General features: G+C 38.3%; 2 protein-coding genes across 3 annotated transcripts in view; both read left to right on the top strand.

The window, feature by feature from the left end:
- AZIN1 (antizyme inhibitor 1) overlaps positions 1-12211 on the top strand; it is a 33290-nt gene extending 21079 nt beyond the window's left edge. For both annotated transcript variants that reach the window (XM_063131034.1, XM_063131035.1), the window contains exons 5-12: positions 618-790; positions 2450-2584; positions 3926-4007; positions 5603-5677; positions 7335-7500; positions 8258-8373; positions 8792-9006; positions 10340-12211. In XM_063131034.1, the coding sequence (XP_062987104.1) occupies positions 618-790; positions 2450-2584; positions 3926-4007; positions 5603-5677; positions 7335-7500; positions 8258-8373; positions 8792-9006; positions 10340-10451 (1074 nt within the window). In that variant the 3' untranslated portion in view covers positions 10452-12211. The remainder of the gene's footprint in view (positions 1-617; positions 791-2449; positions 2585-3925; positions 4008-5602; positions 5678-7334; positions 7501-8257; positions 8374-8791; positions 9007-10339) is intronic.
- UBR5 (ubiquitin protein ligase E3 component n-recognin 5) overlaps positions 1-18963 on the top strand; it is a 180969-nt gene that overhangs the window by 28959 nt on the left and 133047 nt on the right. The window lies entirely within an intron of this gene.

Below are 18963 nucleotides of genomic sequence, written 5' to 3'. Positions count from 1 at the left end.
GTATCAGGCAAAGAGATTGTCACATAACCTACTACCTGGTCCTTTAACTAGACAGCAGGGATAGAAAATCCTATGTGCAAAGCTTGTAATATATCACTGAACTATGGTAGGTGAGCTTCTGCACATCATTCAGGGTTTTATATCTGACTTTTGAAGCTCTGATTTAAATGATGGATCCATCGAACCTAAAAGATCCCTGCCCCTTTGTGATGTTTTAGACCAGCTAAAAATAGTTTTCTACTAATACAACTTGCATGCCATGTTTGAACATCAAGAGCATGTAGGATCGTCTTTACAGTGGCAAGCCCAAACATGAACATCTTTCAGAAGCATTGTGAACTCCCACCCTGTTCACCTTCTTAAAAAATAAAAAATTGTGCTGGCTTTTGGTTTTTGGAGATTGCAAACAAAGAAGAAATGTTCTGGAGCTTTTGAAATGGGGCTTGCTGGAAATAGTGCTTTTGATTTTTTAAAAATATCTGTGCTATGTTTTTAGCTTTTAGTCTAAACAACTTTTAGAACAGGTATTTGTTTATTTTAAAAAAACCAATCTCTGGATCTACTTGAGAACCTTTCTTTGTCTTTTTAACCTTGTTTAATTTCCCCCCCTCTTTCAGGCTGAAATGGCATTGGTTCAAGACTTGGGGATTTCTCCTGAAAACATTATATTCACAAATCCTTGCAAGCAAGCTTCTCAGATAAAATATGCAGCAAAAATTGGAGTAAACATTTTGACATGCGATAATGAACTAGAATTAAAGAAAATTGCTAGAACTCATCCAAATGCAAAGTAAGCATAAATATATATGTTCATTTTGCTTACCATTGTGGGATTTAAGTTGGGAGGGAGACGTTCCTGAAATACTTTCTTGCACATTAATCTTCCTTGGGCGTTCTAATGTGCAACTCTTTACATTTTAAAACTTGAGAGTGCATGCTTTCTTAGACCCCAATGTTAGTTAAGTGTGTTTGGCATTGTAGTTTTAATCTTTTGCTTTTGACAATTCTACTAACTTTTACTGACATTGTTTTATCAAGATACCTTAAAATGTCCTTATCTCAGAAGCTACTCCTGCAAAGGTTATGTAGACAAGCAATATTAACACATGAATATATATATATATATAGAGAGAGAGAGAGAGAGAGAAAGAGAGAGAGAGAGAGAGAACGAGAACTCCATTCTCTGCTTGGGACTCTGGCATCATGATGGATGTATCGCATGCTTGTTCAGATGACCATCTGTGAGAATTGCCTCAGGATCCCTTAAACTGGTCCAGAATATTTTCTGGGGAGAAAAAAAAACCAAGTACAGAATAGGCTGCTATATGCTACATACAAGAACTGAGTTGCTGCACCAGCAGTGCACATCAAGGTTTCTTCTAGATTACTGGGGTAGCATCAGCTTGAAAGGAGGAACAAAGGTATGGCAGTGGATTATCTAAAGCAGATAAGCCAGTTAGTGGTAAGTACGTGCCCCTTTGAAATAGTGGGAATGAAGGCTGCATGTCAGCTCCTGGTTTGCTTCAGTTGCTGGCAGACTTTCTGGCTCTAGAGAGAAGAGTTAATCCAGGAAATGAATGATGCAGTTGAGCACCTCCTTTCCCATTTTCAGTCTCTGTGTAAACATTGCTGTAATTATGTGTCCTTGTAATGAGGCAATGATTGCCATTCTTTCACATATTCACATAATGTCAGCTATTTCCTGTCGTTCCCCACATTGATGTATGCTACGATCCAAAGCTTTTGGATCAAGTATCTGGAGTATTAAAGAAAAAAAGAGACAGTGTTGTGGCTACATATGTTTAAGGGCACATCTGCATAACTGCTGCTAACCTTTTTGAGAATTAGAATACACAGCTGGAAATGCAGGTAGCATCTTGGGTAAAGGTGATAAGGTCCGCTTCTTTTGGACGCTCCAAGACTGACAATGGGAAAATTGGTTATGAAATCATTCCTGTCAGCTGTACAAATTGGCAAATGACTAGCACTGTCATACATTCAGTATGAGGACTTGCAAAGCTGTGAGTGCATTCAGTCCCCAAATTAAACTATGGTAAACTTATTCTAAGAATGTTACGCAAGCATTTTGAGAGATATTTATTTATTTAAATATCAAAAAAGTTGAGTGTCTTCAGGGGAATTTAAGATGACCATCACTACATCTAAGGTAATGTATTTTTATTACAGCACTCCACAGACTTTCTGCTACAACAGAGTCTTTAGCTGCTGCATTTCCAAACCCCTTATCTTTTTTGACTCCATGTTTTAGGCCCTAATTGCTAGTTTTCTCTCTGTACAGGATTGTTTTTATTAGGTTCACTTGACTCGTCCATCGACAGAACTGGAGTAATGGCAACATAATCAACATACTTCTGACAGTCTTCAGGCTTCACATGTGCTGATGCTGCTGTAAACCAACTGTGCCCCAATCATCTTCCCCTTCTCTTAGGCTCTTACTTCATATTGCCACAGAAGACATTAATGGAGATGAAGAGATGAACATGAAGTTTGGCACCACCCTGAAGAATTGTCGGCATCTCATGGAATGTGCTAAGGAGCTGAATGTCCAAATAGTTGGTGTTAAGTGAGTAGGCTTGTCGTTTCTCCCTCACCTTCTCTCTGTCATACTGCTCTTTTGAATATGATATAAAAAAGAAGTATTCTCACAAATGTTGAAATGTTTAAGACCTATGGAATGTCCATAAAACTAGCCATAAAACTTCAAAATTACATTTTAGTCAAGCCTCATACATGTATTAGTATAATGCTATTTAACACTGCCTTGCTTCTGTTCCGTTGAATGTCCCAGCAAAGCAGAAATAACTACCAGAAATTAAAGGAGACTGAATTCTTCAGTGAAATTGGTTACCCTCTGGAAAATTGTTTTTAAATGTTTACTCCTTGTGTGGCATAAGATACTTTTGAGTGTTTTCCACTTAAAGAGTAATTTGCATTTTCTGCATGATAAAGTGGACCATTTTAGTTGATGCTTTCTAACACTTGAGGCTTAATAGGATATGTCCTTGCAAACTTCTAAAAAATGCATAAATTAAAGGCAGGGAAATTTTTTTGAGTATAGCCATTTCTTTTTACCTGTCAGGTCTTTAAGCAAGTTGCTCATCCTAAGCATATTTGTAGCAAGAAATCTCATTGCTTTCAGTGGGAGTTACTTCTATATAGGTTTGCTTAGGATCACAGTCAACTTCCTTTGGTTTGCTGGGTAACAGTCACTTGTCTGAATTAATTCTTCTGGTCTAGGTCATCAGCTTGGCTTCATTAAGTACAGAGGGCTATAATGAAAGAACTGGGATTTCCAAAGTTGAATTCTAAGAGCTAAAACTGCTTTTAAGGAAGTAAGATGGTCATGACCACAGTAAAAATAGGGTATAGCTAAACAAATAGGGTTGTGCAGGCATTACTTCGTCTCTGGGGAAGGATTAGGAACAGGCCCCAGGCTAAAGAGCCTCTGATTCTCTCATAGTAAGGAGAAATACATGGATGAATTGGTGAGGAACTGCCTTTGAATGGGGCGCCTTCTTGCTCCTGGGAAGATAAAACACTGTTTGGACTCCAGAGTCAGTTACCTCTTAGATGAAATCCCAGGGTCAAGATATAGTTTGAAAAGACTGTCTGGTTTAATTATGATTCAAATATTTACATGTTTACCAAATACTCTTATTTATTACATTTGTAACTAGCATAGTTTTAGTTATAGATACAGAACTGAGATTTAAAAAATAACAAATAGGTACTTGTTGCATTTTTTTACACTACATGCATTAGTGACATTTGTTTGTAACAGTGATACAATGTTGCCTCATACAGTTTCTAAAAGGAAATCCCTTAACATTTTCTGCAGGCCTCTTATTTAGCTATAGTAATGATCTTGATAGCAATACAAATTAGTCTCTCTCTCTTTTCTTAGATTTCACATGTCAAAATCTTGCAAAGAACCTCAAGTATACAAACATGCTATTTCTGATGCTCGCTGTGTATTTGATATGGCTGTAAGTAAATTATTGCATCATTCACATGTTAAATAACCTTCAAATGATTTCAAGAAACCATGTTTTCTAAATATGACAAATTTGTCAGGTTAAAATTCATAGTTCATACCACATCACTGGATAATACCATATCCGCATCCTTGTATTAAAAAGAGGCATTATCATTAAAGTTTCTTTCAGAATGCTTCAAAACGTTGTCCTTAGATGGCATTCACCTTCAGATAGAAACATTTAGTCTTTTTGGTTAAAGTGGCTTGGATTCAATGGAACAACAGCAAGAGTAGAAGGCACTTCTGCTATCACAAGAGGGGAAGTTTATGCAGACTCTCTTTCCTGCTGTAGCATCCCTGCCCCTTCCCCTTCCCCCGGTGTCATTCTAAAAGGTCCCCTGACCCTCAGAAGATGCTTTTAGGAGGTACAGGGGACTAAACAGGGGGACGGGTTAAGTGGGAAAGCCCCATTCTCTGAGTAGAACTCTACTTAATATATGTTGGATCTAAGCTACAGTATTTGCTAAACTTTGACCTTGTTGACATGCCGAGGCCAATTCCTGAGTTGTTTAAATGAGTGTGCTGTCTCCTGCATGCTCATTGCTTCCGCTTTCAAACAGCTGTAACCAACAATTCAGGAACCCAGGGTTTGTTGTTGGGTTAATTCTGGATTGTTTAAACCCTGAACAACCCAGAGTTCTGGGTTTCGATGTCACGATAGCAACCGAGGAATGAGGCGTTCCTGGGCTGTTGATTGAAAGTAGACGTGAAGAGCACATGGGGGGCAGAGGGAGAGTTTGCACATCACACTAAGCTACTCTGAGAATAAGCCACTGTGAGTTGGTTGTTTGCTGAACACCTCATTTTACTCATGCAGGACCAAAGAAAAATAAGCAAGCCCAAACCCATTTGTGCAGTTTTTAAGAACCGGCCCAAGATGGAGCTGCAAAAATGATAGGGACATTGCCAAGTATCAATGGCGTATCGGTGAAGGGGTGGAGATAGTAGTGGAGGAAGGAGGCTGATGGGGCACTAGCAAGATCATGAGGCGTGGCCAGCAAGGTTTTTTTTGCTGCTGTGACTAGATGGCTCTCTCACCGTTTTAAACCCATGCTGACGTGATTCTGCCAGGTTTGGACATCACGCTAATCTACCCTGAAAACAATACACCCTAAACAACCCTACTGCAAGCTCTGGGCTCTGAGGCTTGTTTATGAAAAATAACCCACGACAGGTTCAGACGTCACACTAAACCAACCTGCACCCATCCATGGTGAAAACCCACCATGGCTTACAAATCATGTCATTGTGTTTGCTCACTGTCATGTGGCCACAACTAAGTATGGATTAAACAACGCATAGGTAGTTGTTAGGTATGAACAGATTTAAATTCCACTATACAATTGTAAGTAGTTCTTTATTTTTGACATAATACATAAAATCCTAGTGTGTTACCTTTTGCTACAGGGACTGCTTAAATTGTAAAAACACTGAAATGAGATGGTCAGTTTGTTGAAGAGCTCAGTATTTTAAGCGCCAATATTTTAAAATGAAAATAGCAACAGCTGTTTTGTAGATAGTAAACTTTCTGTATTTCCACTTTAGGAAGAATTTGGCTTTACCATGAACATGTTGAACATTGGTGGTGGCTTCACAGATTATGAACTTGATCTGGAAGAGGTATGCATGTATATTATGACTTTTCTTTTTCCTAAAGAATTGATATACTTGTCTTGTAATTTTCAGTTAGTTGAGATGTATTTAAAATGGATATAAACTATGAGATTACTTTGTACAACAGACAACAAATGGTGCTACAAAGCCTTTCAGTAGAAAAGTAGATTTAGAATTGGAATTGTTTCATGCAGTCTTCATTTAATACAATTGCTACTTTATATTGACATAGCAATAAAGATACGTAAGTGTAATATGCTTATTCAAACCTGTGTGAGGCTTTATTGAAAGAAGAGCATGAGTAAGATCTCAAACCCCATAGAAGTCATTTCTGCAGATCTTTACCATTTGCATACCAACCTTATAGAATTGTATTACTATACCGTAAACAATAATCCTTAATACAATTGCATTTTTTAACAATGCAGTTATTATCAAATACTGTGCTTAAAAAGAAAGACTGACTTGGGGTCTCTTTGATCCCAGTATTCAATTAGAAATGACTTTTTATAACCATAGGAGGGTGCTTTGACACGGGGCTTTTTCAGATGTAATGCTACACTATGGTTTAATGTTGTGTCAGTCTGCCTTTGGTTGGCACTCTTTCTTGCCCCTCCCCTTTCTACCTCTGGTGTAGCCACAAGGAAGAGATCTCAAGCTTTTATTTTTAAACTAGAGTTCCCTATTACATCTGAACTCTGGTTGGTTGCAAGCCAGGATCACAAACCACAATTTGATCTTGGCTTGTGTTGTTTGTGTGACATCTTGCTCAAATTTGTTTGTCGACATATTGCTTTGTAACTTTCCCAGTACTTGCATATCCACATGTGAATCGCATCTTATGATGTGGCAAGCAACTTCTTATGAGGGCACTGGTCACAGTTTATTACAATATGTGTACCTGTAGGACTTTCTGTTTTTGTTACAGCATATTTTAAAAAGTTATTTGTGTTATATTATGTGAATAGAATTGAAAGTGTCTTTTCCTCTGGATACACACAACAAACTCACTTTAGTGAGTTTGGCTCCTTGTAGCTTTTCCATGTGTCTGTCTCCATGTTAGAGGAGCTACTTGACTTTTTTGGACATGAATTCAGATTTCAGGGGGAGGAATGGAGGGAACACCCTATGATTGCACATTAATAAAGCTGCAGGATAGCATCTTAATAAAAACTTCCATCAACCATCCTTTGAAATTACTCAAGCTTTTAGATGGCTGTTTTGAATAGCACAAGTGGAATATTCGAAAAACAAGGTTGAGCTACAAAGCTTGGACACTGGGGAACAACCTGATAGAGGGCAAGAACCTAAGAAGAGCTGTGCCAAAAGATTATCTAGTCCAGCATTCTGTTTCCATACTGGCTAACCAGACATTTATGGAAAACCTATAAGCAGGACATCTGTGTAATAGTACATTCCCTCTTGTGTCCCCCAGCCATTGGTATTCAGAGCCATACTGCCTCTGCTACTGGAGGTAATATGCAGCCATCGTGATTAGAGAAGCCTTATCCACCATGTACTATGATGGTCAATGGTTCCCTTTCTGTCTTTAGCTTTCAGCTTGGTAAGAATTAGTCTAAGAGCAAACTTAAAATCTGAAAGTCATCACTGCAGATTCTGAACTTGGCAGAGAACCTTCAAATACCCCCTTTTTGTTTTCTAGGTTAATCATGTTGTCAGTCCATTGCTTGATATCTACTTTCCTGAAGAATCTGGTGTAAATGTGATTGCAGAGCCTGGATGCTATTATGTTTCTTCTGCATTTACTCTAGCAGTTAATATTATTGCGAAGAAAGCTGTTCTGTCTGATGAACCTCTTCTCTCTAAAAGTAAGGAAAATATGCTGCAGACTTAAATCAGTATAAAGATTGCAGAGAAACAGCACTGTATTGGATCATAGTCAACAATTAAGTCCTGTCAGATAGTTTGCTAATTTTAGATTGCGCAAACATTTTCTTTGTTTAATAAGTCAAATTTCTCCCCTCAGTGCAAGATGGTCTTGTGATGACAGTTGAGGGAGGAAGGGACCACCTTAGTTAGAACACTAGGAACTAAATGGTGGGCAGCTTACCAAGTTTGTCTGCCCTCTTCTCCTGAGGTGTTCGCGTGTTCCAGCATTTGAACTGGTTTTCTTTTAAAAGTCCACTTGCTTTGTGGAGCCACTAAAGGGGCTGATCCTCAGATGAGGAAACTTACTATTTAGGAATGAGGTCATATTTCTGTTGCTGTTTCAGGCTGAAAGTTTTGCCCATAGGGTTATACTTTAAATTTTTAACCTTTGAAACTTAGGATTTGCCTTGCTCAATATTGCTAACTTGCATGTCAAATTGAGGCACACTTGCTTTATCATTGTATTCAGACTATTTTAAATGAAGAAAACTTGTGTATTGCTTAGTTAAAATGTTGCCAGGTCATCCAGTTTAAATTATTCCCCATATATTTGTCTCAGGTCACCTGCCTTGTATCTGATACTCCTTTCATGTTTTCTGTTCATGCTTCATGCATACTGAAAATCTTATGCACCTTCTAAAAAAAAGATAGTAAATTTACTATAAAACTGTTAATTAAACTTTTTTTTTTTTACAGTGGAACACACCCAGGATGATGAACCAGTTTTCATGTACTACATGAATGATGGCATTTATGGTTCTTTTGCAAGCAAATTATCTGAGAATTTGACTACTATTCCAGAGGTTCACAAGGTGAGAGCCTCTTTATTTACAATAGGCCAAGTTCCTTAAATAGTTTACTTTGTAATACCGTATTTTCCGGCGTATAAGACGACTGGGTGTATAAGACGACCCCCAACTTTTGAGAAGATTTTCCTGGGTTAAAAAGTCATCTTATACTGGGCGTATAAGACAACCCCCAACTTTTGAGAAGATTTTCCTGGGTTAAAAAGTCATCTTATACTGGGCGTATAAGACGACCCCCAACTTTTGAGAAGATTTTCCTGGGTTAAAAAGTAGTCTTATACGCCAGAAAATACAGTACTTACAATATTTTGGCCACTTGCAAGTAAGTGGTTAAAAAATTGCCACTTAAGATAATTACTGCTTCCCTTTGCTAAGTGATATACCCATATACCTAAATCTAACTGTCTGAACTACTTTTTTTTAGAAATACAAGGAAGATGAGCCTCTATTTGCAAGCAGCCTTTGGGGTCCATCCTATGATGAGCTTGATCAAGTTGTGGAAAACTGTCTTCTCCCTGAGCTGAATGTTGGAGACTGGCTGCTCTTTGACAATATGGGTTCTGGTACTTTGGGTGAACAGTCTACTTTTAGTGACTTCCAAAGGCCACCAGTTTACTATGTAATGTCAATCAGTAACTGGTAAGTTTGTGCTGTGTTTTATTTCCTGAATAGTATTGAATATTTCATGTAGAAAAGTAGCTACTATTTAAGTAAGAGAATAGGCCCCCTCAGCACTTTATTTACATGTTTTGAGACATTTAAACTTTCTTTGAAAATAGCTTGTTACAGGATATTTTTCTGTGGAAGCAGGGTTTTTTTGAGTATTTTTACAGTCTTATCTAGAATCAATAGCTAGCATGCTGGATTTGGAAACGAGAAAACCCTTGTTCAGTTCTCTAGTCATTATGAAGCTCATTGGTTCATCTTTGGACAAGTAAACACTACTTAGCCTAATTGATCTTACAGGATAAAGGCAACAAAATAGAACAACTACTTATATTTCTGTGTTGTACACGTTAAAGCGTATGTACAAGCTATATGCTTAGGTTTTGCTTTGTGAAGACTCAACACAGCATATGTCTGACTAGCCTTACAGGTCTGTCTTTGAAAAATCACCTGTGTATTTATGCTTATGATATGGCCATGAAGTAGTTCTGATGTCAAAAGAAGCAGCCCTCATAACACAACCACTGTAATGGTACAATCCTCTTCTCTGAGACGGACAGAATTTTAAAGACTATCCACAGAGCTTAGCCTTCCCCCAGGAGCAGTATGTATAAGTTTTGCTACAGGAAGCTGGTTCTACAAGTGATCACAATGTGCTTGCATATGTTGCTCTCTTGACAATGCTACACTTATAGTATAACTGCTTACTACTTGTTATGGCCATATTGTGATTTGGCAAGAGCATTTGCTACCATTCAGGGTGCAACCCTGTGCATGTATAGAGAGAAGAAAATCCTATAACTCCCAGCTTTCTCCAACCATGCTGGATGGGGAATGCTGGGAGTTGTAGGGCTCTTTTCTGTGTAAACATGCATAGGATTGCGCCCTAAGTTAATGAAAAGTGAACTTCTAGTAAAAGGAACAGATTGATCTGAATCTGTGAATTCATTTTATCAAGGCCTTACAGAGTGTTGGGTTTAAAATAATATATACATATCTGCTAGATAACCAGATGCTAAATAGCTGGGGTTTAACATCAAAATTCCAAATTGTTCAAATTCTTTCTTGCATGCACAAGAAAACCTATCCTCCAGAAAGTTCTTAATATTTGATAGCATATAATGGCTGACTAGAACTAAAACTAGGCAGTTTAATTTGCTGAACTTGTTACATTTGCCTGCAAATTTCAGATTAGTATGGAAAGTAGGAACAGGAGTTAACAGCCTGAAATTACCTTGGATAGTGACATTTATTCTGATTTCTTCCAATATTTTGCTTGAATATCTGTTTGTGTTTTCCACTTCAGGTGTGAGATGCAAGATGCTGGATTCACCTCTGAGACACTGATGAAGAATTCCTTCTTTGTGCCTTCTTGCATTCAGCTGAGCTCTGAAGACAGCTTTTCTATTGCAGCTTAAATAGGCATTAATGCTTCATTTAGCCTTGCAGTTGCATGTCTGTAGTCTTGTCTGGTCACAACATTCCAGTTTGGAAGAAAAATGGAACAACCTTGAATGAATTATTGAAACTTGAAATCAATTGGGACCAGGCAAAACTAGCTACAACTAAAATTCACTGGGGGAGTAAGGGTTAAATAATATACATGTCAAATCACTCAGTCCCTCAGCATTTAAATAATATGCAACAAAATGGATGACTTAGTTGAGATGGAAACCCATCACTTGGGTTCTCTATTAAACAGTTTACATACAAGTACAGTTTTTATACTAAGGATTTCTGTTAGAAAGTCTTGTAAAGTTGTCTTTCCCCTAGATATATAAAATGTCAGTGGGGGGGAAAAGGTGTGACTTCATTAGCTATGTTTAGTGTATTTAGGATGTGTAAATTTGTGCTTTGAACTGTAGTTTAATAAATGTAAAATTGCATCATAGTATTTGTTGTATTTCACCCTTGCTATACCCACCCTTGTATGATTGCAATAACTTTTTGTGTAGACTTTACTGTCCCCCACCTCACCCCAGCTAACAGAGGGAAGATGTTTAAGCAGCAATGATATCTTAAGGTGCAAAGTAACCTATTCAGAGACTTTCACAGATTAAATCATGACTAAACTAAGCTGAAAAGCACTAAATTCAATGTTAAAATATAATTTGAATACTTAATGATATTAAGTATCATTAAGTAAAAAATATTATACTTGTGAGCCAACAGATGCTGAAAGGCAACCCACAGGAAGTAAAATGCATATAATGCCTAAACAAGAAGGTGAATTGTTGTTCTGCTCTTTGGACTATTAAAAGTAAGAATGCAATACTATGCATGTTTAAGAGTGAGACTGATGTAACTTCCACATAAATATGCATAGCATTGAGCTGCAAGTCTTGAACTTTCCAGAAAAGTAGTTCTGACTGGCTGTTCAATTGACATCAGTTAGTAGACTTAGCAAGGGAAATATTGACACTTTTACTCATTGTTACTTAGACTCCTCCCCACCCTTTCATTTTAATTTATTTTGCTAATCTAGTAGCCTTGGAAACTATTTTGAAATGCACCAAGACAGAATTCATTTGAAAATGGAGATTAATATTCCTACTAATTAGGTGATGTGGAATGGGCTGCCAAGTGCTAATGCATTTTATACTAGTGCCAATTGGCAGGATTCCCCCCTCCCCCTAAGTTCAGTGGAGCTAGATGAAGGGGTTAGGCAATATTCCCTTCAACCTGATCATTCTAAAATAACAGGTACTATATTTGAGATGCTTTTCACTTGCGTGAATGATTTGTACAGCTAAATCTAATATCCCTGAGCCTAGAATACAGCTGTGAACATTAAAGCACAAATGGAAAACCACACATTATTTTAGTTTTCAAATTCAAGAAAAATAATAATCCATTTTTAGCATTTCAATCCAGTATCTGTCAGGATTCTATCACGCAAGTAAAGGGGGAATTGTCTTATCAATTCCCAAGCCTCTCTAAAGATGGCCAGGATTCTGCTATAAAGTTTTTAGAACTGTTGTGAGTTTAATTAACTCCACTATGAATGGTACAGTCACCTTGGAAATGTCTGTATTGTATTTGACAGTTTGCCATAAAAACTGGTTTGAACTTGGTATGTATTTGAATTTATATGCGAAAACCTATCTTCTGTTTACAATATTGTAATATCAGTTTTGGATAATTCAAATATAAAACTGAATGATTTCTATATAGCAAATTAACTAATGGAACTTTGTTGTGTATATAGTACAACTAGTTGCTTTTAGACTGTTCATTATACATGGAAGGTCCATGGTGGTACTCAATGGAAAATGTGCTGTTGAAAATAAGCAATGTTTAGATGTATAAAACTGTTGCTGGTAGTTAAGCACCATGAACCAGTTGGGAAGCATAAGGAAAGGGGGTGGGAAGGATGACTATTGCAACTATGGGAGGGGGGGATATCTCTGGCCTAATTCCATAGATTTAAATCTATCAGTCTCAAACATATTTCACATGATAGTCCTCATTTACATATAATACTACATTATCTAAACTTCCCTCCCTCTTGGACAAAACAGTACGGCAGGTGTGTTTTCCCTAATGAAGAGGGGAGGTAACATTGTTTGCTTAACACAGCTGTACCTTTAGTGCAGGGACCATGCAGTGGTCCTGCAAAAGTCTTCACTGAAGAGCCTTAATGCCCATTTGAATTATCCTATGAAAAACCCACCAGAAAATGTTGCGCTTCTTGCCTCTTTCCATGAGTGTTCCTGCCTGCCCAAAGGGGCCTTAAGAACTTCAACAGGATATTCTATCACCCTATCTTCCCCAACTTTTAGCAAGTATTGTTTTCCAACTGACAATTAACATTTTTTTGACTACTGAGCATGTTCAGTCCTCAGTGGACAGTTCTGGGATTTTTACCCCAGTGGAGTTTCCCCCTAAAAGTTTGTTTTATACTGCTGATACCTCCCTTTTGGTTCTTATAATTGCTGTTTGGGCTATTATAAAACACAGCAGCTGAGCTCCTTCTGGGGGTGAATAACTTGTGCTCAGATTGTTTGGCTACATCCTCCATCATTCCTAGCCAGCATAACGAATGGTGAGGAATCATGGATGGGAGTTGTAGGCCAAAACAACTGGAGTGGCACAAGTTAGAGTGATGCTTACAAGTACTTGGGATATTGCTCATGGTAACTGACATGGCATAGCTTTCCTGCTGGGGACTGCCTAACATTTTGAACCCTGCCAGTGGTTAGTATGAAAGAGCCCTGAATACATATACCTTTACTGGATTATGATCAAATCCTCTTTTTCAAGAATATTGTATAATACTATCAGGAAATGGTGTATTACTTGGACACTGTTTAAAATGCCTTTGAATAGTTGGTTCTTATGGCAAAAAAGAATATCTGAGGGTGATATACCAAATTATACAAGATGTTAAAAGTTTTATGCATTAATACTCAATACCGCTACCCACAGAGATTCTCAAATGGCTGAATGTTTTTGTTTCTCCACTTCCCTCTAATCAACATACATTCATATGACATTGCAGCAGCTGGTAGAGAAAATGGGACGTGCCTGGTCAACCAAGCTTGTGTAACTGAGCAGAGGGGGCAGGGTTGGATGGCAATATGGCAGGTGCACACAGACCTGTTTCCCAAGCTGCTTTGATACTTTGAACAGTGGTGACTTAATTCAAGATAATGAGAACTGATTTGACTGTACAGTGATTGGTTTTAAAATGTTCATAAACTAAGTTAAATAAGACCATTACATTATACAAACTTCTGAAAATGCTATCTCTTCATTACTGTTACTAAAAGTATGAGAATTCTTTTGCTATGTGCCAGAACATAATGAACATTTTTTCTCCACATTCCTTTCCTAACTTCTGTAGTACCAGCAGCATTGTTTGAATAGCAGGAAACCTGTTTAGGGGTAACTCAACATTCTTATAGCAGCCTCATACTGGGTCAAAATCTCCCAATGAGCTATCCCCCACAACCCAAAGATTTATATTTATATAAATATTCTAAATAAATAAATAAATCCCTTTCCTCATCAGTTGCTGCTAGTTCAGAGCCCATCAGCTTATACTTGAAGTTGTTTTCCACCCCAATGTGAACACTTGCTTACATTGAACTGCATTTGCCATTTTAGTGCCCATTTGGGCCTCTTAGCAATCCCTTTTTGTGTTCAACACCCTGAATAATTTAGTGCCATCAGCAACCATGGCCACCTCACTGTTCACCCCTAGCTCTAGATTGTTTTGGAACAAGTTAAAAAGCATTGGTCCGAATACCTAATTTTAGGGAAGTCCACTGTTTATATCCCTCCATTGTGAGAACTGATCATTTATTCCTACACTCAGCACTCTGTTCTTTAACCAGTTGCCTATCCATAAGAGGACCTCTCCACTTATGGCAAAGTTGCAAAGTTTGCTTAGAGGACTTTGTCAAAAGATTTTGGAAGTCCAAGCAGGCAATGTCCTCTGGATCACCCCTGTCTACATGTTTATTGACACTCTCAAAGAACTCTAAAAGGTTAGTGAGACAAGACTTATCTTTGCAGAAGCCATGTTTATTCTTCTTTAGCAGGAGTTGTTCTATATGCTTAATGATTTCCAACAATTTATCCAGAACAGATGTTAAGCTAATCGGCCTGTAATTTCTCCCTTTCTTACAAACTGCTGTTTTAGTTGCCACTTCCAGTCCTCGGGTAAAGAGGCTGATCTTAGGGATATGTTACATATATTTGCTAGATCAGCCTTCACTTTTGAATTCTTAAAGAACTCTCAGATGGATACAGTGTGGACATGGTACAGTTTGGACATGGTAATTTGTAATAGTTAAGGTCTCAAACTTCATCTCTTGTGAATGCTGTTTTTCTCAATTCCTCAGATTACTTTCCTAAAAATGTCCGTTCAGGTTCAGATATACCCTACATCAGGGGTGCAGAACCTCAGGCTTGTGGGAATCCATCTCTCGTAATGCAGCCTCAAAGCTTCTTCAAAATGGAATTTGACCCTCTGGCTGAAAGAGGTCCTGCACATCTGCCCTACATTTTCTGCAGTGAGGACGAGCACACAATTCATTTAGCTTCTCTACGATCTCCTTATCTTCCTCTAGTATTGATTTAATTCCTTTGTCATCCAACAATCTAACTGCCTCCCTAGTCCCCCGTCCCCCGCGCTTCTGGTGTATTTAAAGAGTTTTCTAATTGTTTGTCTCAATCTTATTAGCAACATCCTCCTCCAAATCATTTTTTTGCATTCCTTGCATTCCTTGTCTGCTTGCATTTCTTTTGTGCCGGTTTGTGTTCATTTTTGTTTTCTCTATTTCAACAAGACTTCCATTTCCTGAAGGGAGTCTTCTGTTCCCTAGTTATCTTGTTACTGCTTGTCAACAATATTGACCTCTTGGATCTGACAGTTCCCTTTCCTCTATCCTACAGTATATATTCTAAGTGACCATTTATTTATTCATTTATTCCATTTCTATACCACCCAATAACCGAAGTTGTCTGGGTGGTTCACAAAAATTAAAACCACAAAATACACCATAAAATACAATAGCTTGAAACTGCAGTGCAACCAGAGTAAAACCTAGCAACAGTGCAAAGATTTAAAATGAAATAGCAGATTTAAACAGCAGGGCTAAAAACTGAAATGCTAAAAATGCTTAGGAAAACAGAAAGGTCTTCACCTGCAACCAGGACAATGTAGGCACCAAGTGAATCTCCCTAGGAAACTCATTCCATAACCAGGGTGCTACAGCAAAAAAGATCCTTTCCCTGCTAGCCACTTGCCTCAATTCTTTTGGCAGGGGCTCCCAGAGAAAGACCTTTGAAGATAACCTTAGGATCCGGGCAAGTCCAAACAGTATTGTGATTTTGAATAACCCACAAGTGTTCCAGAGACTTGACCTCTTGACTTTCCCTTTCAACTTTCTTTTTACAAATCTCATTTTTGAGAATGTTCCTCTTTCCTGCATTGAGCAGGGAGTTGGACTTGATGTCGTTATAGGCCCCTTCCAACTCTACTATTCTATGATTCTAAGTCCAATGGACTGCACTGTGGTCAACATTTCCAACTTGTTCAGCAACACTTACAATCTCACATCAGGTCCTTGGTGCCATTTAGGATTAAATTCAAGGTTGCCTCTCCTGTGTTCTCACACTGCTAGGAAGACTAGCATATAAGGCAGCTTCCTACATTTGGTACTGAGATGCCTTTGCTTGTCCTGTTTTAAATCTTTCTATAACAGTAACATTGGTCCAAATGAATGCAGCAACCTTTCTGTTCCCAGAGATGCTTTACAGACAGAGGCCAAGGCAAAGACCCAGCTTGCATGTAACAGCAGCAAATCATGGGTTAACTAGTAGTTAGGTTAACTGTGGGTTGTGTAACTCGTGAATAACTTATAGCGGCTGGTTTGGATGTCACATGGCAACCCCCAAACAGGCTAATCAGAGGTTGAATATTCAAAAAGGCAGCGGAACACACCCAACATGTGCTTTTGGCAATCATAAGATAATTAACCCACAATTTGCTATCATTACGTGCGTCAAGCCCAAAAATATTTTCCTGCTTTTACCTGACTTTCAGTGATTCTGTGTACAACATCCTATACAGCTGATGAACTTAACTTATGCTTTAAAAAAATCTTTTCTGTAAGCTTTCAGAGTGTTCTTTTAATCCACAAGGCATGTGGAATAATTAGCTTTTAGAGTAATTAACACACTTAATTACAGGTCGTCTAAGGCGTCTCTCCCATATTTAATTTAATAAAATTGTAAATGCTAAGGAATGGATCATGGCTCAGTGGTACAGCACATACGTTACATGCAAAAGGTAGAGCTGGGAAAGACACATTGGAAATTCTGGAGAAATGCTGGTCAGTTCAAACAATATGGCCTCAGATGGACTTTGTATGAGGCAGTTTCAGATATATTAGAGATTGCAGAATATCTGCTCATTCAGTTTCTCATGACTTGGAAATTGTTAAAACTATTGCCAACAGATGTCCACTAGAGGTCATATTTTACTAGTCTATTCTATTCAAGAAGCAGATGTAATCAACTAATCTTTGGGCCAAGCTACAGATTATACCAGGAGGTCTATCCTTGATCTAGGGTGACCATATGAAAAGGAGGACAGGGCTCCTGTATCTTTAACAGTTGAATAGAAAAGGGAATTTCAGCAGGTGTCATTTGTATGCACGCAGCACCTGGAGAAATTTCCTCTTCATCACAACATTTAAAGCTGCAGGAGCTATACTAGAATGACTAGATACAAAAGAGGGCAGGACTCTTACAGCTTTAAGAATTGTAATGAAGAGGGAATTTCACCAGGTGCTGCATGCATACAAATGACACCTGCTGAAATTCCCTCTTCATCACAACTGTTAAAGATACAGGAGCCCTGTCCTCTTTTTCATATGGTCACCCTACTTGACCTCCATAGATATTTTTTTTTAAAAAAACCTGAAATTAAAAGTGAATGTGTGTGTGCATGTGGGCACAGGGGCATTGTGAATTTGTTTAAACAGTGATGGGGTGAGAAGGGTGTTTAATTTCTAACTCCTGTACCATTTCCCCAAGCAAAATCAACCCGTCTCCTCACTGTTTGACCTACGAGGGAAAAATACCTGTAAAACAGATTATAAGTATTAGTTAGGGAGACCCACAAAGTAGAAGAAGCTTAGAAAGGAGGACCAAACCCAACACGTTTGTGAAGCTGTGTGCAAAGGATCCCTAAACTCAAAGCATCACATCCTTGCTGAATTGCTCTTCTACCCTGAGCTACTACTATAAAGAAGTTACTACCAAAACATGCTTAATTCTTCTGGCTCTGATATTCATAAGCTAATAATATTAACTGAAACCATGTACATGTCTACTCAAAAGTAAGTCACACTGAGTTCAGTGGGGCTTCTAGAAAAGTAGGTATAGGGTTGCAGCCTAAAGGTATGTTTTTCAGTTTGAACTGTGGTGTGTCTCTTGGCACCAAGCATGCAAATGGTCCATTTACAGTACAATCCTATGCACATCCACCTGGAAGTATTGCCACATTGAATTCAATCTTGCTTACTCTCAACTGAATATAGGATTGCAGCCATAATAATTTTCATTGCAACAACCTAAAAAAATGGAAGAGATGGTGGGAAAACAGGAGGGTTACAAACTGAAGATGACATCATCTGAACCCCTTGTAAAAGTCCATGAATGATGCAGGGCGATTCAAAATAAAAGCCTTGTCTGGAAGCACCCCAAAACTATTTAGGAGTAGATTTGTACCACTTGATGGTGGCAAAATCTGAAATTCTGGATAACTATGAAGATTTCATTGTGCTTGACACTATGTGGATGATGTCACTAGCATTTGTGACAGGAGTGAGTTGAAGGATCTTTTTACAAAGTGATCTGACTTCTGCTGTGCAAGTTGCTAAGTAGCCTTGCATAAGTCACTGCCTCTCTCCATTCCCCATCTATGAAATAATAATGTGAACTAACACAGCAAAACAGTAGTAGACAAACATGCAACAATCACAAAGCATAAGACAGTAGCATGCTATAGTAACCACCTTGAGGTGGTTAGCACATAAGAAGAACCATGCTGGATCAGACCAAAGGTCCATCTAATCCAGCATTCTGTTCACACTAACTGGCTACGCACAGGAAACCTATGAACAGCACATGAGTGCAACTGCACCCTCCTACCCATGTTCCCCAGTAACTGCTGTATATAGGCTTACTCCTGCTGATACAGGAGGTAGCACATAGCCATCAGGACTAGTAGCAATAGATAGCCTTCTCCATGAATTTGTCCAATCCCCTTTTAAAAGCCATAGCTACATCTTCCATAGTGAATTCCATAGTTTAACTATGTGCTGTGGTGGGTTGTGGTTTTTCCCCCACATCTAGTCAATGCACCAACTGGGAGCAGTAGTAGCAGCAGAAGCCCTACTCTTATGCTAAAAC

This window comes from Elgaria multicarinata, chromosome 7 (assembly GCF_023053635.1).
Source record: "Elgaria multicarinata webbii isolate HBS135686 ecotype San Diego chromosome 7, rElgMul1.1.pri, whole genome shotgun sequence".
Taxonomy (NCBI): domain Eukaryota; kingdom Metazoa; phylum Chordata; class Lepidosauria; order Squamata; family Anguidae; genus Elgaria; species Elgaria multicarinata.
The sequence above is the reverse complement of the archived record's forward strand: the minus strand, read 5'-3'. Positions and strand labels throughout refer to the sequence as shown.